This window comes from Lytechinus pictus, chromosome 3 (assembly GCF_037042905.1).
Source record: "Lytechinus pictus isolate F3 Inbred chromosome 3, Lp3.0, whole genome shotgun sequence".
NCBI lineage: Eukaryota > Metazoa > Echinodermata > Echinoidea > Temnopleuroida > Toxopneustidae > Lytechinus > Lytechinus pictus.
The window spans coordinates 51,084,031-51,099,158 of record NC_087247.1 but is presented as its reverse complement, the minus strand read 5'-3'; the positions used below and the strand labels follow the sequence as shown (position 1 = coordinate 51,099,158).

The window sequence follows — 15,128 nt, the reverse complement described above, 5'->3', positions numbered from 1 at the left end:
AATCAGATTGAATTAAAAATGACAATTTTTGAAAGTCACAAGAGTCGTTTTTCAGATTGTGCAAATAAAAAGTTGGGCAAGTTGTTTTTAGGTGAATTTTATGGTGTTAAGCTGTTTTACTATCCATCATTTAGCCACTCCACACACAATTTTGATATCATAGGTTCATGTTTGAGTGAGCACAATGTATTGCAGGGGCCGCGGAAGCATGTACAAAAATGTAAAAATGACCATACGATTGTGATTTTTTGCATGGTCAGCCCCCCCCCCCCCCACTTTGAAAACCGTTCCGCGGCCCCTGTATTGTGACGTATTATCATAGGTGTTTATGGTAGTATCCTCTACAACTTGTTAGATCATGTTAAAATGTGAAAATGTTGGTGGCTCCCCCAATTACTCGGCCCCTCCCCATATTAGAATTCTGGATCCACCACTGATTTGTCCATAGAAATTGTTAGGAAAAGAATACATTTATGCAGTATAAAAAGTATTCATTCCTAAGTTTTCGAATATGCTCGCTCAACCATGAAAATGTTTAAAGTTCGGAAAGTGTGTGGTGATAGAAATGGATGATAAAAACAACAGCAATTAAAGTCACATTTAAAAACGAATTTGCCCCCAATATTCACTGTATTACCCTTTAAAATGAGTCTGTGACATTGAAAATACCAATTTTCCCACTTTGATGCGTGCTCACTCATCCATAAATAAACAAATCGATTTCATTTTTGCACAGAATTCTGCCCATAGGTTGATAAACATTACTGCCAAATAACAATGCTAAGAACAGCCTTGAAAAAAATTTCCACCATATTGAATAAGGGGTTACTTATTCTTAAACATATGCACCCATAATGTACACAAGTCTATGAGAGACGAAGTCAACATCTTAACAAATATGAAATGAGGGTTTGTTTCATTGACGGTTTTTGTTACTTCTGCCAACAGTTATTTCATGAAACTTCGCAAATGGCTTCAGAGTAACACTATCCAAAAGGCGCGCACACCAAAATAACAATTCGATACGGCACAGAGTGGGGCCAAGGCTTTGAACTTTCTTCTCATTTGCATAATTATCGAATATTGTGTGTTCACTGATGCATTAAGCATCGGGATTTTCATAAAAATCAAATCAAATGAACTATGCAAGGAGGTTTGTGACAGATATCCATGGTTACAAATTTCATCTTTCCAATAACGTAAAAAAGAGCTAATCACATTCCACATGTTCATTCAAGCATGAATGTTTAATTAAACGCCTTTGAATCATTGAAGCATGTTAATTGGTCATGAACATTACGAAAAAGTTGAGAAAAGATCATTTTCAGTTACCAAATTGAAACGATACTTGCCTGTGATATTTGAAAATCGTATTTTTTGTTTCAATAAATGTTCATTGAACCGTGAAACGAAGAATTGTTGAAGATAACTCTTCCCAAAAATAAATGTCATCATATTCTATTATTTTTATTGATAGAAATGTGTAAAAAATCCAATTATAGCAAATTTGGACTTGTGTTTATTCAACCGTAAAATTTAGCTTAAAAAGTATCGTCTTTTAGAAAGTACCTTTTACAAGCCTTCTATTTTTCATGAGAATGGAATAAGTTCCAATAAAATGGAATCAAAGTCATGATATTTGGCTTGTGACTTGAAAAGTGACATTTTTGCCTTCTGACAGTGCTCACTGAAGCATGACGTAAAATACGACCATAACATTTAATCAGAGGGTAGCTTATAAAATTACCTACACACTCATGTAAAAATATATTAAAAACTCGCATTGGTTCGGAAATTATTGATGTTTGTTTAAGGGGGGACTTACTTTTTTTGTTATGTATATATATATCATCATTTTCTCTATTTTTAAATCAATTAGACCAAATGCTCTATGATTGTAATCCGTTTACATGAAAATAAATAACTCTTGAAATAGGTCATTGCCTGATCGAGGGAAAGAGCGCAAACTTCCAAAAGAAATACGACCTTTTTGCTTGCTTGTGATATTGTTTTCTCTTGAAACAAATAATTTTGGTCGCATTTTTTCCTGTTTCCCTTCAATATCTTGGATTCACCCCTATACATGCTTTGTATAAATTCTCCTTTTGGAGTTGTGGCAGTTTCCAAAACAAGGGGAAAAATAGGAAAAACTTTCTTTTCCTAATAATATTTCTCTACCGTCTTTTTTGTATCCGCTCTTCATCGTTTTCTCCTCCCTCCCCTCTTTCATTTATCTTTCACTCTTTCTTTGTTTCCCTCCCTCTTTCTGCCTCTTTACCTCCCAATCTCTCCCTCTATTTCTCCCTTCCTCCCTCCTCCGCTCTCCCTCCCTTCTCTCTTGTCTTTCTCTTGTAGGCGTACTATAGCAGTTCCACAATAGCAGTGTAATTACATTAGCAACATTTTCATTGTTATTTCGTGACATTTGCTTTGCACTTTGCCTTCTTTGTAACACCGTTAAATACTATCCGTCTGTTTGATCTCCTTAACTATTAATCCAGATCAATATTACGGTGCACATCCCTTAAAATGGAAGAGATAATGGTTCAATATTCATAGCATTCTAGTTTCATTTAAACAAATCGTACATCATATACTAGTATACCAATGCTTACTATAATCATAATAACTATAATATGGGACTTTGTTCATGATAGAGGAATTCCTGTTTGCATGAGGCTTCTTTTTTCATTAAGTAATTTCGGCTTTTCAGAACAATTACTTTCACCGTGTTTACCATAAATATGAAACGAGTAGTTTGTACAATTTTCCCCTGACATTTTTTTATTTCTCCTCGAGTTGTTACTTTTATTTTGTTTTCCTAGTATTGAGAATATATTCGCTCCGTTCTAATATGGATTAATAATTTATTAACATGCAGTAATGCTAACAAGAAACACAATCACATCTTAAACATTCCTCGCCTAAGGCCAATTTTAATGATTGGTTTACAAGATATCTAGAAAGTAATCACTTAACGTGATACATTTTTAGAATTTGACAATATAATATAACAAAAAAATCTTTAAAAAAAGTAAAATGCACTATCAAGGTGAAAACTACAAATGAACAAATAAGATCTGTTAGAATAATACTGAATTGTGAACATCCTTTAAGAAAATTTTGTTGAATATTACAACATGCTTGACGTTTTTGTCAAATTATTTAAAACAAAATAACGAACATTGATAACAAATGACATGTGCACTTCAGTAAACGGTTTTATCAATAAGTCATGAAAGGAACCGCCATCTTTTTTTTACCATTGGCTGAGAAATTGTGCAGATGAGGTGCAATTTATATTGCATATGCTGTGACTCAACCAAATATATTTTCATTTGAAATTTCAAAATCCATATTTGTACCATACCATTCCAGCTGCAACATGGTACTTGGAAGGACCAATCCGAAGCTGAAACCTTTTCTAATCTAGAAAACAATGCCCTTACTATTGATCAAGAAAATATAATCCTTGTGCATTGGATACTATAAAATTTAATTGCTTGAATTTCCGGATTCAGCTTCATCTTCTGCTGTTTTATGGGAAACCTACTTCGTCGTTTTAAACTATGTAGATTCACTGACCGTCGATGGTGCAGTGGTTGAAGGGGTTGTCGACGCAACATCAGTATTGGCTAAAGATGCAGTTGACGAAGTGGGTGTCGACGCAACATCAGTATTGGCTAAAGATGCAGTTGACGAAGTTGGTGTCGACGCATCATGAATACCTCCTTCCACTATGCCGACAGGTTGAGTAGCCATGAGATTCTCCTCTTCTTCATCCGAATGTGCATAAAGTAAAGAATTTGAAGTTGGTTTTGACGCAACATAATTATTGGCCGCCGATGATGCAGTTGACGAAGTGGGTGTCGACGCAACATCATCATTGGCTGCCGATGATGCAGTTGACGAAGTGGGTGTCGACGCAACATCAGTATTGGCTGAAGATGATGCAGTTGATGAAGTTGGTGTCGACGCATCATGAATACCTCCTTCCACTATGCCGACAGGTTGAGTAGCCATGAGATCCTCCTCTTCTTCATCCGAATGTGCATAATGTAAAGAATTTGAAGTTGGTTTTGACGCAACATAATTATTGGCCGCCGATGATGCAGTTGACGAAGTGGGTGTCGACGCAACATCAGTATTGGCTAAAGATGCAGTTGACGAAGTGGGTGTCGACGCAACATCATCATTGGCTGATGATGATGCAGTTGACGAAGTGGGTGTCGACGCAACATCAGTATTGGCTGAAGATGATGCAGTTGATGAAGTTGGTGTCGACGCATCATGAATACCTCCTTCCACTATGTCGACATGTTGAGTAGCCATGAGATCCTCCTCTTCTTCATCCGAATGTGCATAATGTAAAGAATTTGAAGTTGGTTTTGACGCAACATAATTATTGGCCACCGATGATGCAGTTGACGAAGTGGGTGTCGACGCAACATCATTATCGGCTGCCGATGATGCAGTTGAAGAAGTGGGTGTCGGCGTACTATGATCAGTTTCTGTTGTTGCTAAATTCGTCTTTGACGTCGTATCATGAATACCTCCTTCCACTGTGCCCACTGTGGCAGGTTGAGTAGTTATTAGATCCTCCTCTTCTTCATCTGAATGTGCATAATACTGCTGTGAAGCAAAGATATAGTCGATCTGGTCTTGAAGGTAAAGTAAAGTATTCTGTAAGTCTGTGGAAAAAAAAAATTAAAAGAACAATCACGAATCTTGAAGCCTACCTATAACGTGTGATAAATTATACTATTTTTGTATTTTTAGTCAGGACTATTTGTAATTTTAGGTATGTATTTTTTCATCGCATACATGATTAGCGACTGATATGTCAATTTATTGTTGAGTAGATTCTATATTCAATATTTATGTTTGAGGTTGACTTCTTGCGTACCTAATTGCTCCAAGTTTGTTACTCGTTGCTCAAGAGATTCCACAGCCTCAACCAAAGACCTCACAGTCCCTTCAAGATCTATTATAATGAGAAAGAGAGGGAAAGAGAGAGAGTGAGGGAAAGAGAGAGAGTGTGAGAAAGAGAGATAGAGGGGGAGAGAGAGAGAGAAGGGGGGAGGGCAGAAAAATAGAGAAACGGAGGGGGTTAAACAATTATTCTCAGAACGATGATAAACTTATTATGAAAATGTAAGTATGAATCTATATTTTGTTAAATCATGCTGACAATGAATTAGTGGTATCAAATTATCATGAAAGATATTCGAATAAAAAAGGGTCAATGATGATTATCTTGGAAATAAGTTTTACTCCTAAAATGGAAAACTTTTAATGAGGATTTTTTAATGATTTGGCCTGCCAACCACATAATACACATTCCTATTCTCTTACCTATAAATGGAAGAATACAGCCATCTTCATCACTCCCATTGCTACAGTCGGTCTTGCCATCGCATCTTGTGCCATAGACGCAATAGTTGTTGCCACAGTCAACCTGCCCTACTGGACATGTAGTTGTTGTGGGTGGGCAACCACTTTCATCTTGTCTGTTGCTGCAGTCAAACCTGCCATCACATCTTCCACCAACAACACAATAGTTGTTGCCACAGTCGACCTGCCCGACTGGACATGTAGTTGTTGTGGGTGGGCAACCACTTTCATCTTGTCTGTTGCTGCAGTCAAACGTTCCATCACATCTTCCACCAACAACACAATAGTTGTTACCACAGTCGACTTGTCCTACAGGACATGTAACTAGGTTACAACTATCTTCATCCAGTCCATTGTTGCAGTCCTTGTAGCCATTGCATTTATGTCTTTCAGAGATGCAGTGACCGTCGCCACAGCTAAACTCTCCCTGAACACAAGACGAAACGATCTAAGAGAGGGAGACAGAATGTAGCTCATGAGAATGGTCCCTCATCAGGTTTTCGTCGATTGGGGGAAATTACACAAAAATTAATCTTTGTGTACGTTCGATACCGGAACCGACTCCCATTTTCCTCAGTTCTGACTTCACTACACATACTGCTCAAGTCATGATATACATTTTTGTTCAGAACATTTCAACCTTTCAAATGAACTAGAAAATAAAGCTTCAGGAAGGTCGAATGTACATGTTATTTCAGAGTGTTGCTCAGTAGTAAAAATGGTACCTGATTTATTAGGAACCAAAACTGTGGTAACTTTTCCATCCTGACAAACTACCATGGTAACAGGATTTAGCAGTTAATCACAGTCAATGTTTATTTACAAACTAATGGCAAAGTTGCCATAATAGTAAGTCTTTATGAAGCGGGTCCCTTAACCATGTCTAACACATACATGCAATTACATGAACAATGGAGCGTCAGTAATGCTTATCAATGGCTTTCCATCAAGGAAACTGAGTCTTAAAGAGACCCGACATCCCTGGTTACTAAATGTGAAATTCATGGCAATTCAATCTTTCTGGATAAAATGATTTTATATGAATGTCTGACCAAACATTATCTAACATGGAATTAAGATCCTGAGGGCTCATCGACCAAATGTATATTTGGTAGAGAAAGTGAAATATAAATTTTAAACATGCACTGTGTCTACCAACTAGGTTAGATTCCCTTTTTGGCAAAATAATGTATCTATCCATTCCACATGTATCTCTTTTCTCCCGCGAAAGCATTATCTTAATATTTTGTTTTACAAGATGAAAAAAAAAACATTTGCACATTTCTCGTGTCAAATTACGTCGATCCTACCGTTTGTTCGCAGTTGGTCTCGTCCTCACCAAAGCTGCAATCTGGTTCTCCATCGCACCTCCAGTTCTCAGGTAGGCACCGACCATTGAAGCAAGAATACCAGTGCTGCGGACATCTTCTCTGGCCACACCCGTCTTCATCCTCTCCGTAGTAAGATTTACAGTCGAATGCAAATCCATCACAGGCCCGGTAGAGAGGAATGCACTCACCATCAAGGCATTCAAACTCTTCCTCATTGCATTCTCGATTACAGTCAATTTCATCGTCTCCGGGCAATGGACAATCGACCACCCTGTCACATCGTTTTTCTCTTCCGATACACTTTCCTATATAATAATATAATATAATACCGAATTGTGCTTAATAGAAAGAAATCACCTGCTCCTGAATGTCACAAAGCAGAAAGAACAATTCCCGATTGTTAATGATATCGTCAAATATGAAAGTATATGTGTACATAATCAGCTGCCCGATTCATGATCGAATTTGATGAGTGCATGTGTATGTGAACATTTTTTGTACATTGCCTTTTAGTGGATTTTTCAACAGCATGATAAATATGACATATCTTAAAATACTACTTTATTTGTCAAATATATAAAGCTGAATTTGTCTTAATATATATAAGTGTACCAGAGTGATATTGTAGGATTGTAAACAAGGACAAGTTTTTATTTTTGTTTGTTGAAAGACTCATGAACCCAAACAAATCAGTCAACTCCTTTAAAATTCGGCTAGATAGGCACTGGTCAAAAAATTATGATTTGCTCTATAAGCCAGTGTAGGCAGTATTGTCTTTGTTTTCCCACGGTTTTAGCATACATGTACAAACTTCTGACAGTCCTTTCTCGTGTTAAGTACCGGTATATATATTTTGTTTTAATACCATGGATACTGTACTACCACCAGAGGAGATACTACGATCGATGAACAGGCACTCAACTCAAGCTTACAGCATCGTGGACTTAAAGTAAAGTAAGTAAAGTAAATCGGACCTACCGCTAGCGCATCTGAACTCTTCACTGAAACAAGTGGTGAAACCGCATGCTTTCTCGTCATCCCCATTGGGGCAGTCTACCGTACCATCGCACCGCCTGTCGCGATGAAGGCAACGATAGTTTGCCTCGCAGTAAAATTCTTGTCGAATGTGGCATCCATGATCATCTGTACAACCTTCTTCATCTTCACCCGAAGGACAATCCTGACCGAATAGTAATGGTAAAATATGAATCCATAAAGATGCTGAATCTTAACGTTCAAATCAAACATGAGCAAAATTTGATTTCCAGTTAAAACGAACATGCGATGGTTCTCATTTTGTATGCAGCACTTTCTATCATTTGGTGGTTAATAAAAATAGGAATTAACATAAAATGCTTGGTCAAGGGCATCGGGCATCGAATCCCTGACCCAACCTAACATCTTAGGCAAGCAACATTCCGGAGCGCGAATTTATTTTCCGGAGCGCGAATTTATTTTCCTACGAGCTTCCTTCCCGTTTTCAACCTATTTTGCAGTTTTTAAATCATAGTTTTTTTATTTTTTCGAAGTATCCTCTCAAACGAAAACAAAGAAAATCAAGTACGGTTTATATTGAGATTCGAACCCACAATCTTGACATTGAAAGTACAAGGACTACGCCATAAAGCTACGCTGACGAGTTGGTTATACTACTACTACTACTACTACTACTACTACTACTACTACTACTACTACCGCTACTACTTCTACTACTACTGCTACTACTACTACTACTACTACTACTACTACTACTACTACTACTAACTTTTTTCTGCTCCTTCTCCTCCTCCTACTACCACTATGTGTCACACTAACCTTCTTGCCATCACACAATTGATCATCAAGAATACAAGTACCATCATCACATCTGAACTGCTTATTGTCATCACATGGATAAGTATGCTTTGCACAACCGACTTCGTCATCGCATTCGTCACAATCACAACGGAGGTCGCAGATCAGGGATCGTGTGATGCAAACCTATGGATGATAAGCATATGAGGTACAATGTGTTTGTCATAATGGACCATTATCCTACATTCGACACCTTAGGCCTCCTACATCCGTGTTCATCATTACCACTTACAAATCAACATCTTAATGTCGATTAGGGTCTTTTAGAATTACACGTTCCCTCGTGGACTGCTATACGGGAACACGCTATTGTATGCTCTACGTTCATGACGTTAAAGGAGAATGAAACTCTTGGAGCAAGTTAGCTTTTGTGAAAGCAGACAAATCAAAGAATAAGATCAACAAAAGTTTGATTAAAATAGGACTAGCAATAGAAGAGTTATGAGCATTTGAATGTCGAAATCACTAATGCTATGGAGATCCTCACATTGGCAATGCGACCAAGATCTATGATGTCACAGATGAACAACTCTCCCCTTTTGAACACTGAAAATATACAAATATACCCCAAAACATCTCTTTTTGCTCATTCTAATCATATGACAAACGATTCATCAATGATATAATGTTGTGAAACCTCTGTACTTGTCCTCTCATAAAGAGAACACCTCACCTTGTGATAGACTCTATAAAAGTGAGAATATAAGTGAAAATAGTACTAAAGTAATGAGGGAGTTGTACGTGTGTGACATCACAGATCTTGGTCGCATTGCCAATAGGAGGATCTACATGGCATTAGTGATCTCGACATTCAAATGCTCATAACTTTCTTATTATTCATTCAATCTTCCTCAAACTTTCAACAATATGTTTCTTTGATTTTTCTCTTTGATATGGATTCAGCTGGTTTCAAGGGTTTCATTCTCCTTTAAGGGATACGAAGTTGGTTGAGTCAAGCGCCGCGATACACACCCACGTGCACTGCCTGTCCACTATTCTGATTTGAGGGAAAATCCACCTCTTGTCACTAACAGTTGATACGTCAGGCAGGACATAGGGCCAATAAGTTTGGACACGCTCAGTGTCTCCTATTGCTTCATTCATGTCGACCATCGACACAAAGTATACAATTATCAATTATGACGTATTACGTAGGAGTCCATTAAATAAATTGCGTATAACTTTGGTATAACTTATTTCACTAAACAACATGTACTGCCATACTTAAAGGTCAAGTACACCTCATAATTTTTTTTTTATTTGAATCAATAGAGAAAAATCAGACGAGCATAATACTGAAAATTTCATCAAAATCGGATATAATCAAGAAAGATGACATTCTACAATTTTGCTTATTTTTTACAAAATAGTTACATGCACAATTTAGTCACATGCATATGAGAGAATCAATGATGCCCCTCACTCACTAATTATTGTTTTTTATCGTTTGAATTATACAATATTTAAATGTTTACAGATTTGACAATAAGGACCCACTTCACTGAACCATGTTGGACAATGGTAATTCCACATGTTCAGGGAGAAATAAAACTTTGTTTCAGGGTTATGCTTGTTGGATTTTTCTATTTTTTATTCAAATTAACTTTTGTTGGGGTAGACTTGTCCTTAAGGACGTTCCACAGTTATGTTTGTGCGCATTATGAATTGCGCATATTTTACACTCTGCGCACTGACGTCACAATGGATGAACAGGCGATTAAATAGCTGTGGGTATGTGTTGATTTTTCTCATCATCTGCACTCTAACTGCAGATCCGATGCGTTTAAAAAAATGGAATTATTCCATGGACCATTTTTAAAAATATCTCTACAATTTCAAAATACTTTACTCTGCAGTGCTGCCAAGAATCACGAATATGACCCCAAGTTTGAATAAATGGTAGAGTGGTTTTGATTTTTTCTTCACATAGATACAAAGCATTTGGCGCATTTTTGGTGTTTTTAAAAACACATTTGCTCTAATAAAAATGCTGATCTAACGATACAATTATTAACTCTCTTGCGAAATTTGATGTCTTTTTCATGTATTTTGACTGAGTAATAGAGGTTTAAACTCATTGTAGTGATCTTGCGAGGTCTAAAAATGCCAAATTCTTTTGAATGCGCAATTCTTAAGAACATCCAGTTGGGTGAACTTTGAAGCTCTATAGCAAAAAATCAAGCACATGGACCTATGTTATTTTTTACATATTTCGAATATTCAGGTTCTAAAATATCTATGTGCAAAGTTTGGTGAAAATGACATGGATTTCACTTTAACTGTGGAACGTCCTTAAATAATAAAAAAATATCTCGCTCCCCAACCAAACTTTGCTTGTCTGCCACTCTCTATTCACCATTTCTTTCTCAATCCCATTCTCTTCGCACTCCCTTTACTGTTTCTTCGGTCTATTTTTTTAATGCCTATTTATGTTCTTTTCTCTTCAATAATCAATCTTACCGAATTATTACAGTGGAACCTTCGGACGTCACCAGGGCATGTAACTCCACAAAGTGCCTCAGTCTCATCCTCCCCAGTATATTCACAATCTACTGGATCACCGTCACACGTTGAATCCCAAGGGATACACTGCCCTCCTGAACATTGATAGGTGCTGCATGGCTGGATTCAAGAGACACAATCATTTCTGAATTGAATTCATTCTTGTATTCCCTTTAAGAAAGCAATGTAGCGTAATGTAACAAAGTATAATTGCTTTTATCGGATGAGAGAGCTGGTAAGAACTATTATTGAAAAATAAAAATAAAAATTCAACATCTTTACACACAAGGGTAAAAAGGGGTTAACAATACTCGTTCATACCCTGCTTCTGTAATAAGCTTAGATATCACTGGAGACCGAGCAAGGTTGATGTCACATAAACCTTACATAGATGCGAAGGTATTTATGAAAAATGTCGTAGATATCATGAAATGCACCATGAGGGAGCAATAACATCACTTCAAATCAAATACAAGCTATTCTTTTCACCCGATCTTATTTTTGTAAACAATGAGGCTCGTGTTTTGAATTTTGTTTACATGAACGAGTGTCGCTAAGTCGGTTGGTTTTAGATTTTATTACTCAAAATTACCTTTATCTACTCATACTCAAGTTGTATCTTTGAATCGGCTAAATATGATTTAAGAGAATTCGATGGAATTCCATATTGTTTTCGTTATAACAAAAAGCCGCAATGAATCTCATGGTAGTAATGAGTGGGCAAATTATGACATTGAAACTTATGTTGTTTCCTGTTTTCACCGATCATGAGATGACATACAGGTAACCGCTCCCACGTGACACCAATAAAATACATACTTTTTAATGGATTCTCGCCGAAAAAAAGAAGGCTTTTCGCCGGAACTTTATATATGTTTATCGTTCTCTCGTTTTATGCTTTCTTTATATCAGGTGAGACGTAGTATTATTGGATCGGGTCTATACCTCTTGAAGGTTGTTTTCAGAGCAATACATGGCATCCTCGTCATCTGCTGTTTGGGCATCATCTGTACAGTCAGGTTCACCATTACAGACTTCTCTCAGTCGTACACAACCACCGTCACTGCAACGGAACCCCCGAGACCCGTCATATCGCTGGCAGAAAGCTAGTAAAATAAGGATATAGTCAAAATACAAATACAAATTAATATCATCAATGCGTGCAATACTACCAAGATAGTCTTCTTTCCTTACCCGGCATGCAACATTTTGATAGGTTTCTTTTTATTTTCTTCTATATTCATGAATACAAAATGTATTAACACATATAGTATCAATTTCAGTATTGAATTATACAGTGAAATTCATATTTTCAGTTAAAAAAATAAAATAACAGATAAGGTAGAATCAAATGAAATATATACCGATTACCTATGGTGCGTATGAAAACCATTGAAATGGACAGTTGGCAAAATATCACTGGCGGCCTTTCCCCTTTTTTGGCACCGTCTTTAAAAAAAAGTGCAATCCAAGAAACTCAACTGGACCTATGCCTTTGCCTATGTATCTCATGCAATTAAAGAAAAATAAATCAATAGTCACTCATGCCGCCGAGGACAGAAAAACCAAGTAATAGAAGTCGTGTGTTATAGACGCCAGAAGTGGCGTCGCAGCACGCGCGACCCACTAGTCCACTGCCAAACGCGGTTCTTTGTACGAGGTTAGTATACTAATACTAACCTCGCACTAGTGTGAGTGATCAATGGAAATCGTTCAGAGTTTTGTTATATTTAACTACCAAAAATTAGATATTGAGAATAACCCATACTGAATACTGACCTTGTCCATGTATATAGTACCTGTAGTTAGGAAGACTCGAGTCTCGAGTCATAAATATATTGCGTATGATCAATGAAATACAAGAGCGCCATCTTAAGCAAAGCAACGAGTAGATTGCATATTTTACTTACGGAGTTTCGAAATGACATCTGGTTTGATTTGTCGCTTGAATGTTTCAATAATCTGTTCAGAGGAATTAAAAAATTGTGAAATCATTATATACTGACATGATTGAAATCCACTATGTTCCTTTTCTAGAATATATCCGTCGATGTCAATTAAAAAATCGTAAGGTGGAGAGACATTTAACAATATTTGTTAAGCCTGCGAGATGAATATAGTATATATGCATGCATAATAATTCACGCACATAGGCTAATGAAAAAAACAAATCATCCTAAGTGCACATCTATTTACGGTATATCTATGCAATGAATATTTGTTATGTAACCACATTCCGAGAGCCGATCGATGCTGCCAAAATATTAATAATATATTGTATTTGAGTAAGCAAACTTTAAGTGAATGGCATTACAATCACCAGTGCAACGTGGTTAGCAAGATGGTTATCTAATCGTTTCTACAATCGCCATGCTCGTATTTACTTACCGTTGTTGCATCGCTTTTATCTAAATTCTTAAGACTGGCTGCAGATGAAAGGTGAACGAAGGAGACGACGACCAAGCATGGTATGAATACGGCTTCCACAGCGCCCATAATGAATTGAAGCTGAACGGGTAAATGCGACTTGGACGACGATGTGGCTTATCCAAGGATTCAATAGCGACACACCCTGAAACTGCTAAGGTTGTCGTGCTTCAACTTCGCAAATTACAAGGTGTGGTGAAACTGGTTTTCCGCTCAAGTGGAAAAGAATGGGGTGGAAGTAGGTCAAGCGAAAAGGCCAGCGAAATTCTTTAAAGCCTCAAAGAAATTTCATGTAAGAATTATCAAAGATGGTAATGATTATGTGTGTAATTCCAAGGACAGTGATTCCAAAGTGAAGATGACAATCTAACGTGAAACGAAATCATTACCTTACTTATTGCTTGAAAAGAATGTAGCCATTTTCTAATCTAATGATGTAACCCTGTTCATTAGTTATACAAACTCTAAGGCGCAATTGAAAAGAACGCACAAACAATTACCGTCACTAACGTATTCACATTGTGTGAATATTTTCAGAAGAAAGGTCTAAAGCAAACTTGGGGTTTCCCAGACATAGCAACAAACAATACGTATAACTGGATTCCATGTGATATCAACTGGCTAATTGAATACCCCTTTCTGTTCAATAGATCCCAATTAAACAAACATTCCTTGATTAACAAAAGCACAGTATAGGCGATCAGGAGGGGGGGGGGCGTGCCCCCTAATTTTTTAATGTGTGTCTAAAGGATTAAGCTCTCGTCCCTCTAGATGGGCCAAATCTCATGAAATTGCCGCCGCTTTTGATTTTTCCGAAAAGAACAAAACAAATACATGGATGAACCAAGAATCCTAGATCGGCACCTGGATAAAACACTTGATAGAATACGTGAGACGATCGTTTGCATTAGCATTTTAATTGAAAATTTTCACGATTCTTAGATTTGTCACGATAAAGCAGAACCTACTTTTCTGAGTGATATAAAAAACGGTTGATTTTTATTTAGTGCGTTATGATGGACTTAGGTCTCCTTTCAGCTTATGATGTATATTATTAGCCAAACAATAATCCTTGAACGGCATCTCATACCAACTTTTCCATATAAGACTACGTATTATGCATTTTTTTTTCTCCATATAGGAAAAAGGCAGACAGGTATTAAAAATGTTTCTTAAGGTGAACAATATTTTGGAGAAATAAAAATCCCCATCTGAATATTTGTTATTTTCTTATTTTTATTGTGTATGCTTGGATCATCTCGGGGCCTCAACCATTTCGTTTGACTTGGAATAATTTATGGTATACTATGGTGGCATATAACATTCATCTGTGAAGGAATTAGCAACCCTATTTCTCATACAGGGCTCACTGATGTGTGTGTGTTTTAAGGAAATACTTATTCCTTCATTTTCCTCGCTAGCTTATTCCTTCTTTTTTTGTGCATTTGTTGAAAAATTAAATCGCTTTAAAGCAATTATCACCTGGGAGGGGTCCTCTGAACCTGTAGCTACTCAGCTATGCAAAGAACCTGCATGATACCAAAGTTTAATGACAAACACGATGAAATAGAACGTCATTAAAACACCCCACGCATCTAATCACAACTGACTGCTCTAATA

At 37.0% G+C, this 15,128-nt stretch overlaps 1 protein-coding gene across 1 annotated transcript; it reads right to left on the bottom strand.

Moving 5' to 3' along the window:
• Nucleotides 1-1,868: 1,868 nt before the first annotated feature.
• LOC129257064 (low-density lipoprotein receptor-related protein 1B-like) lies at nt 1,869-13,959 on the bottom strand. Its single transcript, XM_054895295.2, has 10 exons — nt 13,470-13,959; nt 12,992-13,043; nt 12,027-12,187; nt 11,040-11,201; nt 8,541-8,705; nt 7,704-7,905; nt 6,705-7,030; nt 5,356-5,842; nt 4,907-4,984; nt 1,869-4,691 (listed from the first exon to the last, which is right to left on the bottom strand). The coding sequence occupies exons 1-10, from the start codon at nt 13,575-13,577 to the stop codon at nt 3,568-3,570; spliced, it is 2,865 nt and encodes a 954-aa protein (XP_054751270.2). The 5' UTR covers nt 13,578-13,959; the 3' UTR covers nt 1,869-3,567.
• Between the last annotated feature and the right edge of the window lie 1,169 nt (nt 13,960-15,128).